Source organism: Oncorhynchus mykiss, chromosome 15, assembly GCF_013265735.2.
Source record: "Oncorhynchus mykiss isolate Arlee chromosome 15, USDA_OmykA_1.1, whole genome shotgun sequence".
NCBI classification, from domain to species: domain Eukaryota; kingdom Metazoa; phylum Chordata; class Actinopteri; order Salmoniformes; family Salmonidae; genus Oncorhynchus; species Oncorhynchus mykiss.
In genome coordinates, this window is record NC_048579.1 from 68,131,619 (window position 1) to 68,158,013 (window position 26,395).

At 49.8% G+C, this 26,395-nt stretch overlaps 1 protein-coding gene across 1 annotated transcript in view; it reads right to left on the reverse strand.

The window, feature by feature from the left end:
- The window catches only part of LOC110513021 (exocyst complex component 4-like), a 241,406-nt gene that overhangs the window by 133,087 nt on the left and 81,924 nt on the right, over positions 1-26,395 (reverse strand). Inside the window, exon 10 of the mRNA XM_036945079.1 lies at positions 19,551-19,647. Coding sequence (XP_036800974.1) covers positions 19,551-19,647 — 97 coding nt within the window. The remainder of the gene's footprint in view (positions 1-19,550; positions 19,648-26,395) is intronic.

The following is a 26,395-nucleotide window of genomic DNA, read 5'->3' on the forward strand; positions in this document are numbered from 1 at the left end:
GCATAATTTTGGAGCTGCAGTGCTCCACACAAGGCAGATTAAAACAGCATCATTTTGGAGCTGCAGTGCTCCACACAAGGCAGATTAAAACAGCATCATTTTGGAGCTGCAGTGCTCCACACAAGGCAGGTTAAAACAGCATCATTTTGGAGCTGCAGTGCTCCACACAAGGCAGATTAAAACAGCATCATTTTGGAGCTGCAGTGCTCCACACAAGGCAGATTAAAACAGCATCATTTTGGAGCTGCAGTGCTCCACACAAGGCAGATTAAAACAGCATCATTTTGGAGCTGCAGTGCTCCACACAAGACTAGATTAAAACAGCATAATTTTGGAGCTGCAGTGCTCCACACAAGGCAGATTAAAACAGCATCATTTTGGAGCTGCAGTGCTCCACACAAGGCTAGATTAAAACAGCATCATTTTGGAGCTGCAGTGCTCCACACAAGGCTAGATTAAAACAGCATCATTTTGGAGCTGCAGTGCTCCACACAAAGTAGATTAAAACAACATAATTTTGGAGCTGCAGTGCTCCACACAAGGCAGATTAAAACAGCATCATTTTGGAGCTGCAGTGCTCCACACAAAGTAGATTAAAACAGCATCATTTTGGAGCTGCAGTGCTCCACACAAGGCAGATTAAAACAGCATCATTTTGGAGCTGCAGTGCTCCACACAAGGCAGATTAAAACAGCATCATTTTGGAGCTGCAGTGCTCCACACAAGGCAGATTAAAACAGCATCATTTTGGAGCTGCAGTGCTCCACACAAGGCAGGTTAAAACAGCATCATTTTGGAGCTGCAGTGCTCCACACAAGGCAGATTAAAACAGCATCATTTTGGAGCTGCAGTGCTCCACACAAGGCAGATTAATACAGCATCATTTTGGAGCTGCAGTGCTCCACACAAGGCAGATTAAAACAGCATCATTTTGGAGCTGCAGTGCTCCACACAAGGCAGATTAAAACAGCATAATTTTGGAGCTGCAGTGCTCCACACAAGGCAGATTAAAACAGCATCATGTTGGAGCTGCAGTGCTCCACACAAGGCAGATGGAGAATTCTACAGTATGGTGGCAACGTTGACTGGACATGCAGAGCAGGATTCAGAAACAAACTGATAGAGAAGAATTGAACTAAAACAAAAAGGCTGGTAGCATAAGAGTCAGACTCCAGATTCACAGGACCTGGAGGTGTCTCAAATGGCACCTCGTTCCCTATGTAGTGCACTACTTTTGACCAGGGTCCATAGTGTGCCATTTGGGATGCACACACTGTTTTGGTTTTTTTAATCAATCAACTGTAATTATAAAGCCCTTCTTACACCAGCTGATATCTCAAAGTGCTGTACAGAAACCCAGCCTAAAACCCCAAACAGCAAGCAATGCAGGTGTAGAAGCACGGTGGCTAGGAAAAACTCCCTAGAAAGGCAGGAACTTAGGAAGAAACCTAGAGAGGAACCAGGCTATGAGGGGTGGCCAGTCCTCTTCTGGCTGTGCCGGGTGGAGATTATAGCAGAACATGGCCAAGATGTTCAAATGTTCATAAATGACCAGCAGGGTCAAATAATAATAATCACAGTGGTTGTAGAGGGTGCAACAAGTCAGCACCTCAAGAGTAAATGTCAGTTGGCTTTTCATAGCCGAGCATTCAGAGTTAGAGACAGCAGGTGCGGTAAAGAGAGAGTCCAAAACAGCAGGTCTGGGACAGGTAGCACAACCAGTGAACAGGTCAGGGTTCCAAAGCCGCAGGAAGAACAGTTGAAACTGGAGCAGCAGCACGGCCAGGTGGACTGGGGACAGCAAGGAGTCATCCCTGAGGCATGGACCCAGGGCTCAGGTCCTCCAGGGAGAGGAGGGAGATCAGTAAGTCCTGATCTAACATGATTTGACAAGTGAAAGCAAGGCAACACATTTCTCAGTATAAATGTAAACTGTACATTGACTGTGTGTTGTGTTTCCCTTGCTGCACAATGAATATCCCTGTAGGGACAAATTCAACTGAATAGATGGTCACTGGAGAGAATGGCACACTGTGTGACTCAGATGTAGTTAAATAAGACAAAAGAGCATTCTTTACTTTAAGAAAACACAACACAAGCAAGAATTGACTTTAAAATTCCAGAGTTGAAAGAGTTTTTTTCCACTTTTCCAGAAAGTTATTTTAGCCTCCAACAGAATGTGTGTAACGGGGCTGGTAATGAGACAGAGAGAACATGACACAGACCTGTTCACCTCCAGGCACATCAGTAGGGGGGCCACTGGCCCCATCTTTCATTGACCTTCCTCTGAACCCTCTCCTCCTCTTCACCCCTACCGTCATACCTGTGTCATCCCACTGTCGACGTCTCCCTATCCCCTCATCTCTCTCTTCGTCACTCTCTTTTCTCTCTCTCTAATCATCTCTTGTTCCCTCAATAAATCTCTCTCTTCTTTCCTCAATTGATCTCTCTTAATCTCTCTTATTCTCCTTGCTGAAGTAGCTGCTGTACCTCTTCCCTCTGTTACTGTCTCTCTCCTGGTCTCTTCCTCCCTCTGTTACTGTCTCTCTGCTTGTCTCTTCCTCCTCTTCCCTCTGTTACTGTCTCTCTCCTAGTCTCCCTCCTCCCTCTGTTACGGTCTCTCTCCTAGTCTCTTCCTTCTCTTCCCTCTGTTACTGTCTCTCTCCTAGTCTCCCTCCTCCCTCTGTTACTGTCTCTCTCCTAGTCTCTTCCTCTTCCCTCTGTTACGGTCTCTCTCCTCTGTTACTGTCTCTCTCCTAGTCTCTTCCTCTTCCCTCTGTTACTGTCTCTCTCCTAGTCTCTTCCTTCTCTTCCCTCTGTTACTGTCTCTCTCCTAGTCACTTCCTCCTCTTCCCTCTGTTACTGTCTCTCTCCTAGTCTCTTCCTCTTCCCTCTTACGGTCTCTCTCCTCGTCTCTTTATCCTCCCTCTTCCATCAGTGTCATCTCTTCTACCTGTTGTTGTCGTTGTGGCAGCAGGAGCTGTCTATCCCAGGGCTGAGGGTGAGTGACAGTGTGAGTGACTGAACAACTAACTGACTGACTGATTGACCAGTTACCCCTGACAGAGGACACAGTTCAATCTAGTAGGTCTTCTACCACTAGGCTTTCCCCTGACGCTCTCTCTCTCTTGTTCTCAAACATGGTTATATGAGATTTGAACCCTCCCGGGGACCTAGAGTCACAACCTGAGGACCTCATTCCAAACAGCCCCAGCCATTCATTGGGAGGTTACATTGTGAGGTAGCTGGCCATGTCATATCTTAAGGACTAGGGCGTGAAGCTGATTGAAGTGTACAGTAACTGACCTTGTTATCATGACCCATTCAAAAATACCTACAGTACAGAGTACACAGCAACTTCCCCCTGGCCACTGGTGTCACCCTCTTTCAGAGTCACGGTGACATTTCTAAGGTCACCAAAACATTCCTTAAGGAGAAATATTGTTGGAAGAAAAATATAGAAGTTCTGAACTTGTTTCTCTTTCAAACTTTTAGACTTTCATTTGAGAGCTTTTGGACCCAATATCAGGTTAGAGACCCAGTGTACCGGCTCAACGCAGCATCGTAACTGTCCAGGGTTGACCCAGTGTACCGGCTCAACGCAGCATGGTAACTGTCCAGGGTTGACCCAGTGTACCGGCTGAACGCAGCATGGTAACTGTCCAGGGTTGACCCAGTGTACCGGCTCAACGCAGCACGGTTAACTGTCCAGGTTTGACCCAGTGTACCGGCTCAACGCAGCATGGTAACTGTCCAGGGTTGACCCAGTGTACCGGCTCAACGCAGCACGGTAACTGTCCAGGGTTGACCCAGTGTACCGGTTCAACGCAGCACGGTAACTGTCCAGGGTTGACCCAGTGTACCGGCTCAACACAGCACGGTAACTGTCCAGGGTTGACCCAGTGTACCGGCTCAACGCAGCATGGTAACTGTCCAGGGTTGACCCAGTGTACCGGCTCAACGCAGCATGGTAACTGTCCAGGGTTGACCCAGTGTACCGGCTCAACGCAGCATGGTAACTGTCCAGGGTTGACCCAGTGTACCGGCTCAACGCAGCATGGTAACTGTCCAGGGTTGACCCAGTGTACCGGCTCAACGCAGCATGGTAACTGTCCAGGGTTGACCCAGTGTACCGGCTCAACGCAGCATGGTAACTGTCCAGGGTTGACCCAGTGTACCGGCTCAACGCAGCATGGTAACTGTCCAGGGTTGACCCAGTGTACCGGCTCAACGCAGCATGGTAACTGTCCAGGGTTGACCCAGTGTACCGGCTCAACGCAGCATGGTAACTGTCCAGGGTTGACCCAGTGTACCGGCTCAACGCAGCATGGTAACTGTCCAGGGTTGACCCAGTGTACTGGCTCAACGCAACATGGTAACTGTCCAGGGTTGACCCAGTGTACCGGCTCAACGCAGCATGGTAACTGTCCAGGGTTGACCCAGTGTACCAGCTCAACGCAGCATGGTAACTGTCCAGGGTTGACCCGGTGTACCGGCTCAACGCAGAATGGTAACTGTCCAGGGTTGACCCGGTGTACCGGCTCAACGCAGCATGGTAACTGTCCAGGGTTGACCCAGTGTACCGGCTCAACGCAGCATGGTAACTGTCCAGGGTTGACCCAGTGTACCGGCTCAACGCAGCATGGTAACTGTCCAGGGTTGACCCAGTGTACCGGCTCAACGCAGCATGGTAACTGTCCAGGGTTGACCCAGTGTACCGGCTCAACGCAGCATGGTAACTGTCCAGGGTTGACCCAGTGTACCGGCTCAACGCAGCATGGTAACTGTCCAGGGTTGACCCAGTGTACCGGCTCAACGCAGCATGGTAACTGTCCAGGGTTGACCCAGTGTACCGGTTCAACGCAGCATGGTAACTGTCCAGGGTTGACCCAGTGTACTGGCTCAACTGCTTTGTAATAAAGCAAGAAATTGATACCTTGTGTTTGGGAGCAAAAGTGTCTGTTGTATAACTCCGCCCGGCAACTAGAAGATCAATAGATCAATATGTATTGCGTAACTACGAACCTCCAATTTCATAGAGGTGGGTTAGGGACTGATGCAGCATAGAGATGGGTTAGGGACTGATGCAGCATAGAGGTGGGTTAGGGACTGATGCAGCATAGAGATGGGTTAGGGACTGATGCAGCATAGAGATGGGTTAGGGACTGATGCAGCATAGAGGTGGGTTAGGGACTGATGCAGCATAGAGGTGGGTTAGGGACTGATGCAGCATAGAGATGGGTTAGGGACTGATGCAGCATAGAGGTGGGTTAGGGACTGATGCAGCATAGAGGTGGGTTAGGGACTGATGCAGCATAGAGGTGGGTTAGGGACTGATGCAGCATAGAGGTGGGTTAGGGACTAGACTGATGCAGCATAGAGGTGGGTCAGGGACTGATGCAGCATAGAGGTGGGTTAGGGACTGATGCAGCATAGAGGTTAGTTAGGGACTGGACTGATGCAGCATAGAGATGGGTTAGGGACTGATGCAGCATAGAGGTGGGTTAGGGACTGATGCAGCATAGAGATGGGTTAGGGACTGACAGATGCAGCATAGAGATGGGTTAGGGACTGATGCAGCATAGAGGTGGGTTAGGGACTGACTGATGCAGCATAGAGGTGGGTTAGGGACTGATGCAGCATAGAGGTGGGTTAGGGACTGATGCAGCATAGAGGTGGGTTAGGGACTGATGCAGTATAGAGGTGGGTCAGGGACTGACTGATGCAGCATAGAGATGGGTTAGGGACTGACTGATGAAGGAAAGAGCTGGGCTAGGGACTGGTCTGATGCAGCATAGAGATGGGTTAGGGACTGATGCAGCATAGAGGTGGGTTAGGGACTGACTGATGCAGCATAGAGATGGGTTAGGGACTGACTGATGCAGCAAAGAGCTGGGCTAGGGACTGGTCTGATGCAGCATAGAGATGGGTTAGGGACTGATGCAGCATAGAGGTGGGTTAGGGACTGACTGATGCAGCATAGAGATGGGTTAGGGACTGACTGATGCAGCAAAGAGCTGGGCTAGGGACTGGTCTGATGCAGCATAGAGATGGGTTAGGGACTGATGCAGCATAGAGGTGGGTTAGGGACTGATGCAGCATAGAGGTGGGTTAGGGACTGATGCAGCATAGAGGTGGGTTAGGGACTGGTCTGATGCAGCATAGAGGTGGGTTAGGGACCGGACTGATGCAGCATAGAGGTGGGTTAGAGACTGGACTGACACAGCATAGAGGTGGGTTAGGGACTGATGCAGCATAGAGGTGGGTTAGGGACTGGTCTGATGCAGCATAGAGGTGGGTTAGGGACTGGTCTGATGCAGCATAGAGGTGGGTTAGGGACCGGACTGATGCAGCATAGAGGTGGGTTAGGGACTGGACTGACGCAGCATAGAGGTGGGTTAGGGACTGGTCTGATGCAGCATAGAGGTGGGTTAGGGACTGGTCTGATGCAGCATAGAGGTGGGTTAGGGACTGGACTGATGCAGCATAGAAGTGGGTTAGGGACTGGTCTGATGCAGCATAGAGGTGGGTTAGGGACTGGTCTGATGCAGCATAGAGGTGGGTTAGGGACTGACTGGTGCAGCATAGAGGTGGGTTAGGGACTGACTGATGCAGCATAGAGATGGGTTAGGGACTGACTGATGCAGCATAGAGGTGGGTTAGGGACTGGACTGATGCAGCATAGAGGTGGGTTAGGGACTGATGCAGCATAGAGGTGGGTTAGGGACTGATGCAGCATAGAGGTGGGTTAGGGACTGGTCTGATGCAGCATAGAGGTGGGTTAGGGACCGGACTGATGCAGCATAGAGGTGGGTTAGGGACTGATGCAGCATAGAGGTGGGTTAGGGACTGATGCAGCATAGAGGTGGGTTAGGGACTGATACAGCATAGAGGTGGGTTAGGGACTGACTGATGCAGCATAGAGATGGGTTAGGGACTGACTGATGCAGCAAAGAGCTGGGCTAGGGACTGGTCTGATGCAGCAAAGAGCTGGGTTAGGGACTGATGCAGCATAGAGGTGGGTTAGGGACTGACTGATGCAGCAAAGAGCTGGGCTAGGGACTGGTCTGATGCAGCATAGAGATGGGTTAGGGACTGATGCAGCATAGAGGTGGGTTAGGGACTGATGCAGCATAGAGGTGGGTTAGGGACTGATGCAGCATAGAGATGGGTTAGGGACTGATGCAGCATAGAGGTGGGTTAGGGACTGATGCAGCATAGAGGTGGGTTAGGGACTGATGCAGCATAGAGGTGGGTTAGGGACTGATGCAGCATAGAGGTGGGTTAGGGACTAGACTGATGCAGCATAGAGGTGGGTCAGGGACTGATGCAGCATAGAGGTGGGTTAGGGACTGATGCAGCATAGAGGTTAGTTAGGGACTGGACTGATGCAGCATAGAGATGGGTTAGGGACTGATGCAGCATAGAGGTGGGTTAGGGACTGATGCAGCATAGAGATGGGTTAGGGACTGACAGATGCAGCATATTGATGGGTTAGGGACTGATGCAGCATAGAGGTGGGTTAGGGACTGACTGATGCAGCATAGAGGTGGGTTAGGGACTGATGCAGCATAGAGGTGGGTTAGGGACTGATGCAGCATAGAGGTGGGTTAGGGACTGATGCAGTATAGAGGTGGGTCAGGGACTGACTGATGCAGCATAGAGATGGGTTAGGGACTGACTGATGAAGGAAAGAGCTGGGCTAGGGACTGGTCTGATGCAGCATAGAGATGGGTTAGGGACTGATGCAGCATAGAGGTGGGTTAGGGACTGACTGATGCAGCATAGAGATGGGTTAGGGACTGACTGATGCAGCAAAGAGCTGGGCTAGGGACTGGTCTGATGCAGCATAGAGATGGGTTAGGGACTGATGCAGCATAGAGGTGGGTTAGGGACTGACTGATGCAGCATAGAGATGGGTTAGGGACTGACTGATGCAGCAAAGAGCTGGGCTAGGGACTGGTCTGATGCAGCATAGAGATGGGTTAGGGACTGATGCAGCATAGAGGTGGGTTAGGGACTGATGCAGCATAGAGGTGGGTTAGGGACTGATGCAGCATAGAGGTGGGTTAGGGACTGACTGATGCAGCATAGAGATGCGTTAGGGACTGACTGATGCAGCAAAGAGCTGGGCTAGGGACTGGTCTGATGCAGCATAGAGATGGGTTAGGGACTGATGCAGCATAGAGGTGGGTTAGGGACTGATGCAGCATAGAGGTGGGTTAGGGACTGATGCAGCATAGAGGTGGGTTAGGGACTGGTCTGATGCAGCATAGAGGTGGGTTAGGGACCGGACTGATGCAGCATAGAGGTGGGTTAGAGACTGGACTGACACAGCATAGAGGTGGGTTAGGGACTGATGCAGCATAGAGGTGGGTTAGGGACTGGTCTGATGCAGCATAGAGGTGGGTTAGGGACTGGTCTGATGCAGCATAGAGGTGGGTTAGGGACCGGACTGATGCAGCATAGAGGTGGGTTAGGGACTGGACTGACGCAGCATAGAGGTGGGTTAGGGACTGGTCTGATGCAGCATAGAGGTGGGTTAGGGACTGGTCTGATGCAGCATAGAGGTGGGTTAGGGACTGGACTGATGCAGCATAGAAGTGGGTTAGGGACTGGTCTGATGCAGCATAGAGGTGGGTTAGGGACTGGTCTGATGCAGCATAGAGGTGGGTTAGGGACTGACTGGTGCAGCATAGAGGTGGGTTAGGGACTGACTGATGCAGCATAGAGATGGGTTAGGGACTGACTGATGCAGCATAGAGGTGGGTTAGGGACTGGACTGATGCAGCATAGAGGTGGGTTAGGGACTGATGCAGCATAGAGGTGGGTTAGGGACTGATGCAGCATAGAGGTGGGTTAGGGACTGGTCTGATGCAGCATAGAGGTGGGTTAGGGACCGGACTGATGCAGCATAGAGGTGGGTTAGGGACTGATGCAGCATAGAGGTGGGTTAGGGACTAATGCAGCATAGAGGTGGGTTAGGGACTGATGCAGCATAGAGGTGGGTTAGGGACTGATGCAGCATAGAGGTGGGTTAGGGACTGGTCTGATGCAGCATAGAGGTGGGTTAGGGACCGGACTGATGCAGCATAGAGGTGGGTTAGGGACCGGACTGATGCAGCATAGAGGTGGGTTAGAGACTGGACTGACACAGCATAGAGGTGGGTTAGGGACTGATGCAGCATAGAGGTGGGTTAGGGACTGGTCTGATGCAGCATAGAGGTGGGTTAGGGACTGACTGATGCAGCATAGAGATGGGTTAGGGACTGACTGATGCAGCAAAGAGCTGGGCTAGGGACTGGTCTGATGCAGCAAAGAGCTGGGTTAGGGACTGATGCAGCATAGAGGTGGGTTAGGGACTGACTGATGCAGCAAAGAGCTGGGCTAGGGACTGGTCTGATGCAGCATAGAGATGGGTTAGGGACTGATGCAGCATAGAGGTGGGTTAGGGACTGATGCAGCATAGAGGTGGGTTAGGGACTGATGCAGCATAGAGGTGGGTTAGGGACTGATGCAGCATAGAGGTGGGTTAGGGACTGATGCAGCATAGAGGTGGGTTAGGGACTGATGCAGCATAGAGGTGGGTTAGGGACTGGTCTGATGCAGCATAGAGGTGGGTTAGGGACCGGACTGATGCAGCATAGAGGTGGGTTAGGGACCGGACTGATGCAGCATAGAGGTGGGTTAGAGACTGGACTGACACAGCATAGAGGTGGGTTAGGGACTGATGCAGCATAGAGGTGGGTTAGGGACTGGTCTGATGCAGCATAGAGGTGGGTTAGGGACTTGTCTGATGCAGCATAGAGGTGGGTTAGGGACTGGTCTGATGCAGCATAGAGGTGGGTTAGGGACCGGACTGATGCAGCATAGAGGTGGGTTAGGGACTGGACTGACGCAGCATAGAGGTGGGTTAGGGACTGGTCTGATGCAGCATAGAGGTGGGTTAGGGACTGATGCAGCATAGAGGTGGGTTAGGGACTGATGCAGCATAGAGGTGGGTTAGGGACTGATGCAGCATAGAGGTGGGTTAGGGACTGATGCAGCATAGAGGTGGGTTAGGGACTGACTGATGCAGCATAGAGATGGGTTAGGGACTGACTGATGCAGCAAAGAGCTGGGCTAGGGACTGGTCTGATGCAGCATAGAGATGGGTTAGGGACTGATGCAGCATAGAGGTGGGTTAGGGACTGATGCAGCATAGAGGTGGGTTAGGGACTGATGCAGCATAGAGGTGGGTTAGGGACTGATGCAGCATAGAGGTGGGTTAGGGACTGGTCTGATGCAGCATAGAGGTGGGTTAGGGACCGGACTGATGCAGCATAGAGGTGGGTTAGGGACTGGACTGACGCAGCATAGAGGTGGGTTAGAGACTGGACTGACACAGCATAGAGGTGGGTTAGGGACTGATGCAGCATAGAGGTGGGTTAGGGACTGGTCTGATGCAGCATAGAGGTGGGTTAGGGACTGGACTGATGCAGCATAGAGGTGGGTTAGGGACTGGACTGATGCAGCATAGAGGTGGGTTAGGGACTGGTCTGATGCAGCATAGAGGTGGGTTAGGGACTGGTCTGATGCAGCATAGAGGTGGGTTAGGGACTGGACTGGTGCAGCATAGAGGTGGGTTAGGGACTGACTGATGCAGCATAGAGGTGGGTTAGGGACTGATGCAGCATAGAGATGGGTTAGGGCCTGATGCAGCATAGAGATGGGTTAGGGACTGATGCAGCATAGAGGTGGGTTAGGGACCGGACTGATGCAGCATAGAGGTGGGTTAGGGACTGACTGATGCAGCATAGAGGTGGGTTAGGGACTGATGCAGCATAGAGATGGGTTAGGGACTGACTGATGCAGCACAGATCTGGGTTAGGGACTGGTCTGATGCAGCATAGAGGTGGGTTAGGGACCGGACTGATGCAGCATAGAGGTGGGTTAGGGACTGGACTGACGCAGCATAGAGGTGGGTTAGGGACTGGTCTGATGCAGCATAGAGGTGGGTTAGGGACTGATGCAGCATAGAGGTGGGTTAGGGACTGATGCAGCATAGAGGTGGGTTAGGGACTGATGCAGCATAGAGGTGGGTTAGGGACTGACTGATGCAGCATAGAGATGGGTTAGGGACTGACTGATGCAGCAAAGAGCTGGGCTAGGGACTGGTCTGATGCAGCATAGAGATGGGTTAGGGACTGATGCAGCATAGAGGTGGGTTAGGGACTGATGCAGCATAGAGGTGGGTTAGGGACTGATGCAGCATAGAGGTGGGTTAGGGACTGGTCTGATGCAGCATAGAGGTGGGTTAGGGACCGGACTGATGCAGCATAGAGGTGGGTTAGGGACTGGACTGACGCAGCATAGAGGTGGGTTAGAGACTGGACTGACACAGCATAGAGGTGGGTTAGGGACTGATGCAGCATAGAGGTGGGTTAGGGACTGGTCTGATGCAGCATAGAGGTGGGTTAGGGACTGGACTGATGCAGCATAGAGGTGGGTTAGGGACTGGACTGATGCAGCATAGAGGTGGGTTAGGGACTGGTCTGATGCAGCATAGAGGTGGGTTAGGGACTGGTCTGATGCAGCATAGAGGTGGGTTAGGGACTGGACTGGTGCAGCATAGAGGTGGGTTAGGGACTGACTGATGCAGCATAGAGGTGGGTTAGGGACTGATGCAGCATAGAGATGGGTTAGGGCCTGATGCAGCATAGAGATGGGTTAGGGACTGATGCAGCATAGAGGTGGGTTAGGGACTGATGCAGCATAGAGGTGGGTTAGGGACTGATGCAGCATAGAGGTGGGTTAGGGACTGATGCAGCATAGAGGTGGGTTAGGGACTGATGCAGCATAGAGGTGGGTTAGGGACTGGTCTGATGCAGCATAGAGGTGGGTTAGGGACCGGACTGATGCAGCATAGAGGTGGGTTAGGGACCGGACTGATGCAGCATAGAGGTGGGTTAGAGACTGGACTGACACAGCATAGAGGTGGGTTAGGGACTGATGCAGCATAGAGGTGGGTTAGGGACTGGTCTGATGCAGCATAGAGGTGGGTTAGGGACTTGTCTGATGCAGCATAGAGGTGGGTTAGGGACTGGTCTGATGCAGCATAGAGGTGGGTTAGGGACCGGACTGATGCAGCATAGAGGTGGGTTAGGGACTGGACTGACGCAGCATAGAGGTGGGTTAGGGACTGGTCTGATGCAGCATAGAGGTGGGTTAGGGACTGATGCAGCATAGAGGTGGGTTAGGGACTGATGCAGCATAGAGGTGGGTTAGGGACTGATGCAGCATAGAGGTGGGTTAGGGACTGATGCAGCATAGAGGTGGGTTAGGGACTGACTGATGCAGCATAGAGATGGGTTAGGGACTGACTGATGCAGCAAAGAGCTGGGCTAGGGACTGGTCTGATGCAGCATAGAGATGGGTTAGGGACTGATGCAGCATAGAGGTGGGTTAGGGACTGATGCAGCATAGAGGTGGGTTAGGGACTGATGCAGCATAGAGGTGGGTTAGGGACTGACTGATGCAGCAAAGAGCTGGGCTAGGGACTGGTCTGATGCAGCATAGAGATGGGTTAGGGACTGATGCAGCATAGAGGTGGGTTAGGGACTGATGCAGCATAGAGGTGGGTTAGGGACTGATGCAGCATAGAGGTGGGTTAGGGACTGGTCTGATGCAGCATAGAGGTGGGTTAGGGACCGGACTGATGCAGCATAGAGGTGGGTTAGGGACTGGACTGACGCAGCATAGAGGTGGGTTAGAGACTGGACTGACACAGCATAGAGGTGGGTTAGGGACTGATGCAGCATAGAGGTGGGTTAGGGACTGGTCTGATGCAGCATAGAGGTGGGTTAGGGACTGGACTGATGCAGCATAGAGGTGGGTTAGGGACTGGACTGATGCAGCATAGAGGTGGGTTAGGGACTGGTCTGATGCAGCATAGAGGTGGGTTAGGGACTGGTCTGATGCAGCATAGAGGTGGGTTAGGGACTGGACTGGTGCAGCATAGAGGTGGGTTAGGGACTGACTGATGCAGCATAGAGGTGGGTTAGGGACTGATGCAGCATAGAGATGGGTTAGGGCCTGATGCAGCATAGAGATGGGTTAGGGACTGATGCAGCATAGAGGTGGGTTAGGGACCGGACTGATGCAGCATAGAGGTGGGTTAGGGACTGACTGATGCAGCATAGAGGTGGGTTAGGGACTGATGCAGCATAGAGATGGGTTAGGGACTGACTGATGCAGCACAGATCTGGGCTAGGGACTGGTCTGATACTGATACAGCACAGAGCTGGGCTAGGGACTGGTCTGATACTGATACAGCACAGAGCTGGGCTAGGGACTGGTCTGATACTGATACAGCATAGAGCTGGGCTAGGGACTGGTCTGATACTGATACAGCACAGAGCTGGGCTAGGGACTGACTTGATACAGCACAGAGCTGGGCTAGGGACTGACTGATACAGCATAGAGCTGGGCTAGGGACTGACTGATACTTATACAGCTAGGGGAAGTGGGTAGAAGATGAGAGAGGGGAAAGACTGACTGTTGGTGGGCCAAAAGAGAGAGACAGTTTGGATGCCTCAGTGATAATGATGCCTCAGTTATAATTCCTCTACACTGCTCTGTCATCTTCACATTTACACAGCAGCCCTACAACCAAACCTTATCCACTGAAGACGGGCAGCTGCTCAAACACAGGACACACACAGACAGACACACCAGTGCCAGGGCTCATCATCCACAGGCAGAGGATGGTGGAGAGGGAGAGATTAGGGAGCGGGCGCCGAGTCGTCCCTTTTCAAAATGCCAATGCCGGTCAGGGCACAGGGTTTAAATACCACTCAAATGTCAGCAGGAAACCACCACAAGTCAAACTAAATTACCCCCTACCTGCACCACCCTTCACGCTGCACTCGGTGTGTGTGTGTGTGTCTGGAAGAATTGCCTGCATGTTGGCACAGAACAAACAGAACAACCACACACACACACTATGACTGCTGCTGCAGTCTAGCTCCTCTTTCAGCCTGATCGATGTTCTGCAGCTCACACACAGCCGTTTACTATGGCGCTCCAAACACCCTCCATTAAATGAAAACACACAGCCCTTTATAAAACTTCCCCATCGATCCTTCCGCTGAGAATTGATACTTAGAAAAACACTTTCTCTCCCCCCTGCACCAATACACAGTAGATAGGAACAGGAGTCATTATATTTAGCTAGTGTATACCAGTGATATACAAGTTGTTGGTATAGAAAAGCAGAGAGCTATACACTGTATTGATCCATATAGCCTTAAGGGCTAGACCACCCTATAACAGTATCAATATACATATCACAGTCACAGAGGCCTGGACATATACTATAGCACAATCAGTTCACACAACCAATTCTCCAGTCACTCTTTTACAACGCCCAGCCCTGCTATCAGCCACAATTTACACCTACGCTACAGTATTGATCAACACACACACGGGTCCAACTTTTGTTTGTTTGTTTTTGTGTTTGTGTTTGTGTGTGTCTTTCCCACCTGGACCCAATTTGCAAAAAAACAAATGATTTTTAAGTAGACACCTGTTCCGAATGGACCCCGAATGGAATCTGGTCAGATCTAGAGTCGGTCCAATCTGAGTGAGGGAAGCAGCAGAAAATAAAACGTTTTAAGCTACTTTATTAACCGGACCTGATAAAGCGCAAGAGGGAGATAGGTGCCGCTCTAGAAGGTGGGGGAGGAGCCGTACTGTGAGTGAGTGAGTGAGTGAGTGAGTGAGTGAGTGAGTGAGTGAGTGAGTGAGTGAGTGAGTGAGTGAGTGACACGGGGAGGAGAGAACCAACCAAGCCGACTCGTGCTATAGTGGACAAATAGCTGCCATAGCTAGGTTATTTATCATCAAATATGATTACATAGTACCGGTCTTGACTACATCAAAACGGGAGAAGCAAGTTAAGCTAGCTAACGTTAGCTAGCTAGGCTAACTGAAGCTGCAGTGAATGAGCTTTCTAGTCCTACTGTTACAAACAACAACTCCCTGCAGAATATTAAGTAGCAGCCTACCTGTTGGCTCTTGGTTGTGATAACCTATCATTCCCCTTTAACTTTTAATTATGTCATTTTAATTCCAGCCTCATGACGCTTCGATGACTCATGATTGGCCAACAACAACAAGCTACAAAAGCGCCACACTCCACTCTTGTGAAAAGCAAGAGCAGCAGCATAAATTATCAAATGTCTCTCTCTCCTGCAGCAGTTTCTTTCGGATCTGTACGGGTCCTTCAGGACACAAGTCAGTTTAAATAACAATCATATCAGAGACATAACATTATTTACCATTCTGGAACCGGAGCCGCTCGAGTCCTGTATCGGGTCTCGGGTATACAGTCGGGGACAAAAGTTTTGATAATGACAAATATACATTTTCACAAAGTCTGCTGCCTCAGTGTCTTTAGATATTTTTGTCAGATGTTACTATGGAATACTGAAGTATAATTACAAGCATTTCATAAGTGTCAAAGGCTTTTATTAACAATTACATGAAGTTGATGCAAAGAGTCAATATTTGCAGTGTTGACCCTTCTTTTTCAAGACCTCTGCAATCCGCCCTGGCATGCTGTCAATTAACTTCTGGGCCACATCCTGACTGATGGCAGCCCATTCTTGCATAATCAATGCTTGGAGTTTGTCAGAATTTGTGGGTTTTTGTTTGTCCACACGCCTCTTGAGGATTGACCACAAGTTCTCAATGGGATTAAGGTCTGGGGAGTTTCCTGACCATGCACCCAAAACATAAAATGTTTTGTTCCCAGAGCCACTGAGTTTTGCCTTATGGCAAGGTGCTCCATCACGCTGGAAAAGGCATTGTTCATCACCAAACTGTTCCTGGAAAGTTGGGAGAATTTGCTCTCAGAGGTTGGTACCATTCTTTATTCATGGCTGTGTTCTTAGGCAAAATTGTGAGTGAGCTCACTCCCTTGGCTGAGAAGCAACCCCACACATGAATGGTCTCAGGATGCTTTACTGTTGGCATTACACAGGACTGATGGTAGCGCTCACCTTGTCTTCTCCGGACAAGCTTTTTTCCGGATGCCCCGAACAACCGGAAAGGGGATCCATCAGAGAAAATGACTTTACCCCAGTCCTCAGCAATCCAATCCCTGTACCTTATGCAGAATATCAGTCTGTCCCTGATGTTTTTCCTGGAGAGAAGTGGCTTCTTTGCTGCCCTTCTTGACACCAGGCCATCATCCAAAAGTATTTGCCTCACTGTGCTTGTAGATGCACTCACACCTGCCTACTGCCACTCCTGAGCAAGCTCTGTACAGGTGGTGCCCCGATCCCGCAGCTGAATCAACTTTAGGAGACGGTCCTGGCGCTTGCTGGACTTTCTTGTGCGCCCTGAAGTCTTCTTCACAACAATTGAACCGCTCTCATTGAAGTTCTTGATGATCCGATAAATGGTTGATTTAGGTGGCAGCAATATCTGGCAGAAATATCCTTGCCTGTGAAGCCCTTTTTGTGCAAAGCAATGACGACGGCACATGTTTATTGCAGGTAACCATGGTTGACAGATGAAGAACAATGATTCCAAGCACCACCCTCCTTTTGATGCTTCCAGTCTGTTATTCGAACTCAATAAGCATGACAGAGTGATCTCCAGCCTTGTCCTCGTCAACACTCACACCTGTGTTAACGAGAGAATCACTGACATGATGTCAGCTGGTCCTTTTGTGTCAGGGCTGAAATGCAGTGGAAATGTTTTTGGGGGATTCAGTTCATTTCCATGGCAAAGAGGGACTTTGCAATTAATTGCAATTCATCTGATCACTCTTTATAACATTCTGGAGTATATGCAAGTTGCCATCATACAAACTGAGGCAGCAGACTTTGTGAACATTTATATTTGTGTCATTCAAAACTTTTGGCCACGACTGCACAGTTGAAGTCGGGAAGTTTACATACACCTTAGCTAAATACATTTTAAGTCAGTGCTTCACAATTCCTGACATTTAAACCTAGTAAAAAGTCCTTGTCTTAGGTCAGTTAGGGATCACCACTTTAATTTAAGAATGTGAAATGTCAGAATAATAGTAGAGAGAATTATTCATTTCAGATTTTATTTCTTTCATCACCTTCCCAGTGGGTCAGAAGTTTACATACACTCAATTAGTATTTGATAACATTAACCATTACGTGTGTCATGCACAAAGTAGAGGTCTTAACCGACTTGCCAAAACTACAGTTTGTAAACAAGAAATTTGTTGAGTGGTTGAAAAACGAGTTTTAATGACTCCAGTGTATGTAAACTTCCGACTTCAACTGTAGGTGGTTCCGTGAAGACCTGTATTCCACACACACACACACACTCACTCACTCACTCACTCACTCCCCCCCTCCCACTCCATTGATTTCCTATGCAGTATTACTCAATTACCTGTTATGGGAGTTGCTATTAAAAACAGCCATAAGCTGTATCAGTGGGTATTAAAGTGGCTTCTATCAAAGGTGCCAGGGCTGGGTCTCTACAAAGACATTAGAAAGACATCTGCCAGTGAGTAGTGACACAGCTCTGTTGGCACTGCCAGCTCAGAGGGGAACTCGTGCACAGGGAGAGGGAGAGAGATAGAGAGAGGGGGGGAGAGAGAGAGAGAGAGAGAGAGAGGGAGAGAGAGAGGGGGGGAGAGAGAGGGAGAGAGAGAGGGGGGGAGAGAGAGAGAGGGATGGAGATTATTTAATGGGATTGATTTGAACCATTACTGAGAACCATTACAAGGGAACGGCAGCAGCCACTCACTGTTAAGTATCTCTACCCAGACCATCCACAGACCCTACCCAGACCTTCCACAGACCCTACCCAGACCTTCCACAGACCTTCCACAACCCCTACCCAGACCTTCCACAGCCCCTACCCAGACCTTCCACAGCCCCTACCCAGACCTTCTACAGACCCTACCCAGACCTTCCACAGACCCTACCCAGACCTTCCACAGACCATACCCAGACCTTCCACAGACCCTACCACAGACCCTATCCAGACCTTCCACAGCCCCTACCCAGACCTTCCACAGACCCTACCCAGACCTTCCACAGCCCCTACCCAGACCCTATCCAGCCCCTACCCAGACCTTCCACAGACCCTACCCAGACCTTCCACAGACACTACTCAGCCCTTCCACAGACCCTACCACAGACCCCATCCAGAACCTTCCACAGCCCCTACCCAGACCTTCCACAGACCCTACCCAGACCTTCCACAGCCCCTACCCAGACCTTCCACAGACCCTACCCAGACCTTCCACAGACCCTACCCAGACCCTATCCAGCCCCTACCCAGACCTTCCACAGACCCTACCCAGACCTTCCACAGACACTACTCAGCCCTTCCACAGACCCTACCACAGACCCTATCCAGAACCTTCCACAGCCCCTACCCAGACCTTCCACAGACCCTACCCAGACCTTCCACAGCCCCTACCCAGACCTTCCACAGACCCTACCCAGACCTTCCACAGACCCTACCCAGACCTTCCACAGACCCTACCACAGACCCTATCCAGCCCCTACCCAGACCTTCCACAGCCCCTACACAGACCCTATCCAGCCCCTACCCAGACCTTCCACAGACCCTATCCAGCCCCTACCCGGGCCATCTGTCTCAATGAGATAGGGTGTAGTTCACTTCTGTACGAGGAAAGGACATTTGCGTTCAACAATGGGGCACACACACACACAGTTGGCCTACAGTACAGTACAGCACCAACTGGCTCCAAGTCTAAGTAAGGGGAAATATTACAGTTTAATGGGAGCCCTGGTGATTCATCACTGCAAGGAAGGTCAATCTAATTAGGCTGTTTGAAAATTGGATTTCCACCAGTCTTTGGGGACACCGTGTTATATACAGTACACTGTCACTGTAGGCAATACTAATCACTACGGTGGATTACATTCTGGAATATTGCTAAGCATAAATAAGGACCATATTAAAAACCGTAAACATCAGACAGGAAGCACACTCAAAATGTAGGCCATCATCTGCCTTATTGTGGGGGTTTGGGGGAGGATGGACTGTCCAGCTATGAAAGCGGTAGAGTATAATCAATGGGAGGATTACTAAAAGGACGTAATGGATATAATCTAATTGTAGACATTCTACTGGTTTAGAGTCATGCTCCAGTCTGAGTGCTGCCCATGGTCTGGATCATGGATGTCCTCTCACATTGACTATACATAGTGGACCAGACCAATGATCTCATAAGACATTGAAAGGGAAAATGTCATGTGGATTGGACTAAACTAAAGGCTTTTAGGGAAAATTACGTCAAAATGAATCAACGTGAATGAACAGCGTAGGTAAGTAGTTGTTGTCTGAGGGATGATCTGTCTTGTTCTCTGTGACTGGTATGATGGAAGGCCATTGTCTCCCCTCTAGTGCATATTGACCATGGCCACATATTATTGAATCTGTGTCTGTGTCTGTGTGTCTGTGTCTGTGTCTGTGTCTGTGTGTGTGTGTGTGTGTGTGTGTGTGTGTGTGTGTGTGTGTGTGAGGTTAGCAAGTCCTACCTGAGGAGAGGCTGGAAGATCACTGTGATGTTCCTGGCTCCAGGTTTACAGACAAACTTCATCTCTCCTCCTTCGATCAGGTTATCATCTGCACCACCTGGAATGAGAGGAGGGAAAGAGAAAGACTGAGACAAAGAAACAGACAGAAGGAGTAACACAGTCCTTTAATGTGGTGAGTAAACAGAGTCCTCCATCAAGGTCAACACAGACGCGATCAATCGTCAGATTCACCCAAAGCATCCCTCATTGAGAGGATATTAGACCCAGTAAAAAATCTATTAAAAATGGCCACCACATGTTGCTAAAATACAATGTTTCTACAGGTCCCGATTGGGTTTATCAGGCAAAGAATAAAGCCATAATCTTCCATTATTAAGACATCATCCTATCAGCAGTCAGCACAGCCGGACTCAGACACTCACTGGACCCTTCCACCGACTCCCACATCCATGCCCCTGCACTAGTGCGTGGGTGAACCCCTCGGCTAACAGGGTTAATCAGAAAATCATTGGTGTGTAACTCACTCAGACCTGGGGGTGGGCGAGAGAGGGTGGGCGAGAGAGGGTAGGCGAGGGGGGGTAGGGGAGAGGGTGGGCGAGAAGGGGGGGGTGAAAGGGGCCGATCAAGCATCAAGTGCACCACTGTTCCTCATTACGTCCAGTCAACCTGAAGCAATCAATATAATTGACATAGAAGGAATTGCGGACTGTTGTCGATAAAAACCGAACCTGGCGAACGATGTCCCATGCAGGTGGATCAATGAATATAAATAACGGAGAGGTGAGAATCGACAATGGCGTTGCTCCCCCCTCCCCCACAGTGCACAGAGACACTATTATTCATTAAAATTTCAAACATCACTTTTTTACCACTGGAGAGGGTTGTCAGTTGTCTTTCGGCTTTGGATTGACAGTATTTTATCAGTGGCTTGGAGTCTAGAGGACACTGGTTAATAGTGGATTATATTGACTAGCATTCTGAACAGTTTCTCCCATTGCTTCTAACTGGGATGTGCTTTAACATAAACACTGTACTTGGTGTGGTGCTGCACATGCCAGAGATACATTGGGCTGATATAATCACGGATATGGGGTCTGGGAGTTTGTTGAAGTGTGTGTGTGCGTTTTGCGTGCGCACCTGTGTGGTGTGTGTGTCTTTGTCTTACAATGGAGGGTGATATCAGTTTCAATTGGTATTTCAATCTAAACTAGACCTCTGAGTCTATATTACAACAAACAAACAACACCTACTGATGGTGTTGAAGCCAGTCTCCAGTCAGCTTTATCTGCATTGATGGTGTTGAAGCCAGTCTCTAGTCAGTTTACCTGCATTGATGGTGTGAAAGCCAGTCTCCAGTCAGTTTACCTGCATTGATGGTGTGAAAGCCAGTCTCCAGTCAGCTTTATCTGCATTGATGGTGTGAAAGCCAGTCTCTAGTCAGCTTTACCTGCATTGATGGTGTTGAAGCCAGTCTCCAGTCAGCTTTACCTGCATTGATGGTGATGAAGCCAGTCTCTAGTCAGTTTACCTGCATTGATGGTGTTGAAGCCAGTCTCCAGTCAGCTTTACCTGCATTGATGGTGTTGAAGCCAGTCTCCAGTCAGCTTTACCTGCATTGATGGTGTGAAAGCCAGTCTCCAGTCAGCTTTACCTGCATTGATGGTGTGAAAGCCAGTCTCAAGTCAGCTTTACCTGCATAGATGGTGTGAAAGCCAGTCTCCAGTCAGCTTTATCTGCATTGATGGTGTTGAAGCCAGTCTCTAGTCAGTTTACCTGCATTGATGGTGTGAAAGCCAGTCTCCAGTCAGTTTACCTGCATTGATGGTGTGAAAGCCAGTCTCCAGTCAGCTTTATCTGCATTGATGGTGTGAAAGCCAGTCTCTAGTCAGCTTTACCTGCATTGATGGTGTTGAAGCCAGTCTCCAGTCAGCTTTACCTGCATTGATGGTGATGAAGCCAGTCTCTAGTCAGTTTACCTGCATTGATGGTGTTGAAGCCAGTCTCCAGTCAGCTTTACCTGCATTGATGGTGTTGAAGCCAGTCTCCAGTCAGCTTTACCTGCATTGATGGTGTGAAAGCCAGTCTCCAGTCAGCTTTACCTGCATTGATGGTGTGAAAGCCAGTCTCAAGTCAGCTTTACCTGCATTGATGGTGTGAAAGCCAGTCTCCAGTCAGTTTTACCTGCATTGATGGTGTGAAAGCCAGTCTCCAGTCAGTTTTACCTGCATTGATGGTGTGAAAGCCAGTCTCCAGTCAGTTTTACCTGCATTGATGGTGTGAAAGCCAGTCTCCAGTCAGTTTTACCTGCATTGATGGTGTGAAAGCCAGTCTCCAGTCAGTTTTACCTGCATTGATGGTGTGAAAGCCAGTCTCCAGTCAGCTTTACCTGCATTGATGGTGTGAAAGCCAGTCTCCAGTCAGCTTTACCTGCATTGATGGTGTGAAAGCCAGTCTCCAGTTAGCTTTACCTGCATTGATGGTGTGAAAGCCAGTCTCCAGTCAGTTTTACCTGCATTGATGGTGTGAAAGCCAGTCTCCAGTCAGCTTTACCTGCATTGATGGTGTGAAAGCCAGTCTCTAGTCAGTTTACCTGCATTGATGGTGTGAAAGCCAGTCTCCAGTCAGCTTTACCTGTATAACCCTGCATTAAAATGTACATCATAACATTGTTCCCTCAGCCTCCTGATACTCTCTGATAGTTGTAATGAAACCCGCTCCATTGTAAAGCATGGAGACAACTCCTCTCTCGTTCCCCATCCATCCATCCCCTACACTCATTACAAAGAAGAGATGCTTTCATTCCATTCAAAAGCTTTTAGACTACATTTTCTCTGCTGTTTCCATGAAAATTCATTTGTGTGGGAACGGCTTCTTGTTGCTAAGTGGAAAGAGTGCCCAGGTTCTAATTCTCCCCCCCTCCCTTTCTGCCGATTCAATTAAGACTCAAATACGCCCCCAAGACAAAGCTGCTGCCACACACTCACACCAGGCACAGCAAAAGAGAGAGAGGGGGGGGGGGGGGGGGGAGAGAGACAGAGAGAGACAGAGACAGACAGACAGAGACAGACAGACGGACGGACGGACAGACGGACAGACGGACAGACGGACAGACGGACAGACAGTCAACTTCTGTTCCGTAATCATGAACTTTCAAACAAACAGACATGTAACGCAAACTTACGCACACATGATAACTCCTCCAAGTATCACAGTCATAGAGGATCCAGTATTGGTTGCCAACACTGAATTCGCTCCCACGTATGGTTTCTATCAGAATGCCTGGCTAAATATGCAACACGTATGGTTTCTATCAGAATGCCTGGCTAAATATGCAACAACGTGTGTACTTCCTGATTATGGTGACAAATGTCATTTCCTGCTCTAAACATCTGCATCAGTGTCAGACAAAAGAGGCATGGAGCGACCCCAATGGTCCTTAGAGTCCCAGGTGTGGCTGCCAAATGGGCATGGAGCGACCCCAATGGTCCTTAGAGTCCCAGGTGTGGCTGCCAAATGGGCATGGAGCGACCCCAATGGTCCTTAGAGTCCCAGGTGTGGCTGCCAAATGGGCATGGAGCGACCCCAATGGTCCTTAGAGTCCCAGGTGTGGCTGCCAAATGGGCATGGAGCGACCCCAATGGTCCTTAGAGTCCCAGGTGTGGCTGCCAAATGGGCATGGAGCGACCCCAATGGTCCTTAGAGTCCCAGGTGTGGCTGCCAAATGGGCATGGAGCGACCCCAATGGTCCTTAGAGTCCCAGGTGTGGCTGCCAAATGGGCATGGACCACATTAATATCTCATTAAGAGTGTTAATATTCATGATGTTTCTTTTCAGAGTCATCTGGACAGTGATGGCTCTGATAGCAGGTCAGAGGTCAGACTCCTGGCAACTCTTATAAACAACAGAACATCCAGGCTGAGGGTGTGAGTGTGTGTGTCAGTGTGAGTGCGTGTGTCAGAGTGAGTGCGTGCGTGTGTCAGTGTGAGTGAGTGAGTGAGTGAGTGAGTGAGTGAGTGAGTGAGTGAGTGAGTGAGTGAGTGAGTGCGTGTGTAAGTGTGAGTGAGTGCGTGTGTGAGTGAGTGAGTGAGTGAGTGAGTGAGTGAGTGAGTGAGTGAGTGAGTGTGTCAGTGAGTGCGTGTCTATCCCCAGTGGTAGAGGCTGATCCAGGATTAGCCAGAAGGGCGTGTCCATACCCTGTGGGAGAGCAGATGCGGAAGGGAATGAAGTAGCACTATCACTACATTATACAGGCCAGTCCCTCCAGCACCCCTCACACCACTATAACACTATCACTACATTATACAGGCCAGTCCCTCCAGTACCCCTCCCACCACTACAACACTATCACTACATTATACAGGCCAGTCCCTCCAGTACCCCTCCCACCACTACAACACTATCACTACATTATACAGGCCAGTCCCTCCAGTACCCCTCACACCACTACCACTACATTATACAGGCCAGTCCCTCCAGTACCCCTCCCACCACTATAACCACATTATACAGGCCAGTCCCTCCAGCACCCCTCCCACCACTACAACACTATCACTACATTATACAGGCCAGTCCCTCCAGTACCCCTCCCACCACTATAACACTATCACTACATTATACAGGCCAGTCCCTCCAGTACCCCTCCCACCACTATAACACTATCACTACATTATACAGGCCAGTCCCTCCAGCACCCCTCACACCACTACAACACTATCACTACATTATACAGGCCAGTCCCTCCAGTACCCCTCACACCACTACAACACTATCACTACATTATACAGGCCAGTCCCTCCAGTACCCCTCACACCACTACAACACTATCACTACATTATACAGGCCAGTCCCTCCAGTACCCCTCACACCACTATAACCACATTATACAGGCCAGTCCCTCCAGTACCCCTCCCACCACTATAACCACATCATACAGGCCAGTCCCTCCAGCACCCCTCCCACCACTACAACACTATCACTACATTATACAGGCCAGTCCCTCCAGTACCCCTCCCACCACTACAACACTATCACTACATTATACAGGCCAGTCCCTCCAGCACCCCTCCCACCACTACAACACTATCACTACATTATACAGGCCAGTCCCTCCAGTACCCCTCACACCACTATAACCACATTATACAGGCCAGTCCCTCCAGTACCCCTCACACCACTACATTATACAGGCCAGTCCCTCCAGTACCCCTCCCACCACTATAACCACATTATACAGGCCAGTCCCTCCAGTACCCCTCACACCACTACAACACTATCACTACATTATACAGGCCAGTCCCTCCAGTACCCCTCACACCACTATAACACTATCACTACATTATACAGGCCAGTCCCTCCAGTACCCCTCACACCACTATAACACTATCACTACATTATACAGGCCAGTCCCTCCAGTACCCCTCCCACCACTACAACACTATCACTACATTATACAGGCCAGTCCCTCCAGTACCCCTCACACCACTACATTATACAGGACAGTCCCTCCAGTACCCCTCACACCACTATACCACTATCACTACATCATACAGGCCAGTCCCTCCAGTACCCCTCACACCACTACAACACTATCACTACATTATACAGGCCAGTCCCTCCAGTACCCCTCCCACCACTACAACACTATCACTACATTATACAGGCCAGTCCCTCCAGTACCCCTCACACCACTACCACTACATTATACAGGCCAGTCCCTCCAGTACCCCTCACACCACTACAACACTATCACTACATTATACAGGCCAGTCCCTCCAGTACCCCTCACACCACTACATTATACAGGCCAGTCCCTCCAGTACCCCTCACACCACTATAACACTATCACTACATCATACAGGCCAGTCCCTCCAGTACCCCTCCCACCACTACAACACTATCACCACATTCTACAGGCCAGTCCCTCCAGTACCCCTCACACCACTATACCACTATCACTACATTATACAGGCCAGTCCCTCCAGTACCCCTCACACCACTATAACCACATTATACAGGCAAATCCCTCCAATACCCCTCCCACCACTACACCTTACACATCTACAGTCACAACACCCAACACCTCCAGACAGACACCTGGAGAGAACACACACACACCATATCAACGCCATGGTGAACTTGCTTCTAACATACACACCTCCACAGATATACACCGCCTCGACAGCCTCCATCCCCCTCCCACGGCGCCCTCCACACACTCCGCAGCCCACATGCAATCAAGCCAGTCAGTGACTTAGTGAAATTGCATTAGCCACACTTTCCTGGGTTTGATTAGAAATGGTTTGATCCTGTGATGTATTCCGTCCGTGCCCGGATCTAGAGGGGAAAGGCAGGACGTGCAGTGCCTTCTCTAACACACTCCACGTCTCTTAAGGCCAGAGTGTGTGTGTGTTTTATAATACACAGGGACCAGAAGTGTGAAGGAAAAACAGTCCTAATCCCTCAGAGAGCGTGTGTGTGTAGCACAGCGTGTGTGTGTGTCTATACAAGTTTGTATGTACTGATACTGCAGCGTAACGGCCAAACACTCAAAATCATGAATTTACCAAGTGTGTGTACGAATGTGTGTGAACGTGTATGTGTTAGAATCTACCAAATACACAGACGGATGTCCAAACATTCATAATGCCTCGTTTAAAAGGTGTGTGTACGCCTCAGTGTGTCTGTGCATGATTGAAAGTGTTCATCTGTTTTAGTTGTCCTAGACAGAACACACAGAAGGCCCTCCAAACAGTGTGAGTCCACTGTAACCCTGTTCCCTGAGGGGTTACGAGGGAGCTTCCTTCTTTCTTACGGACGGAAGCGTGCGAGCCTCTGTGCGACTGTT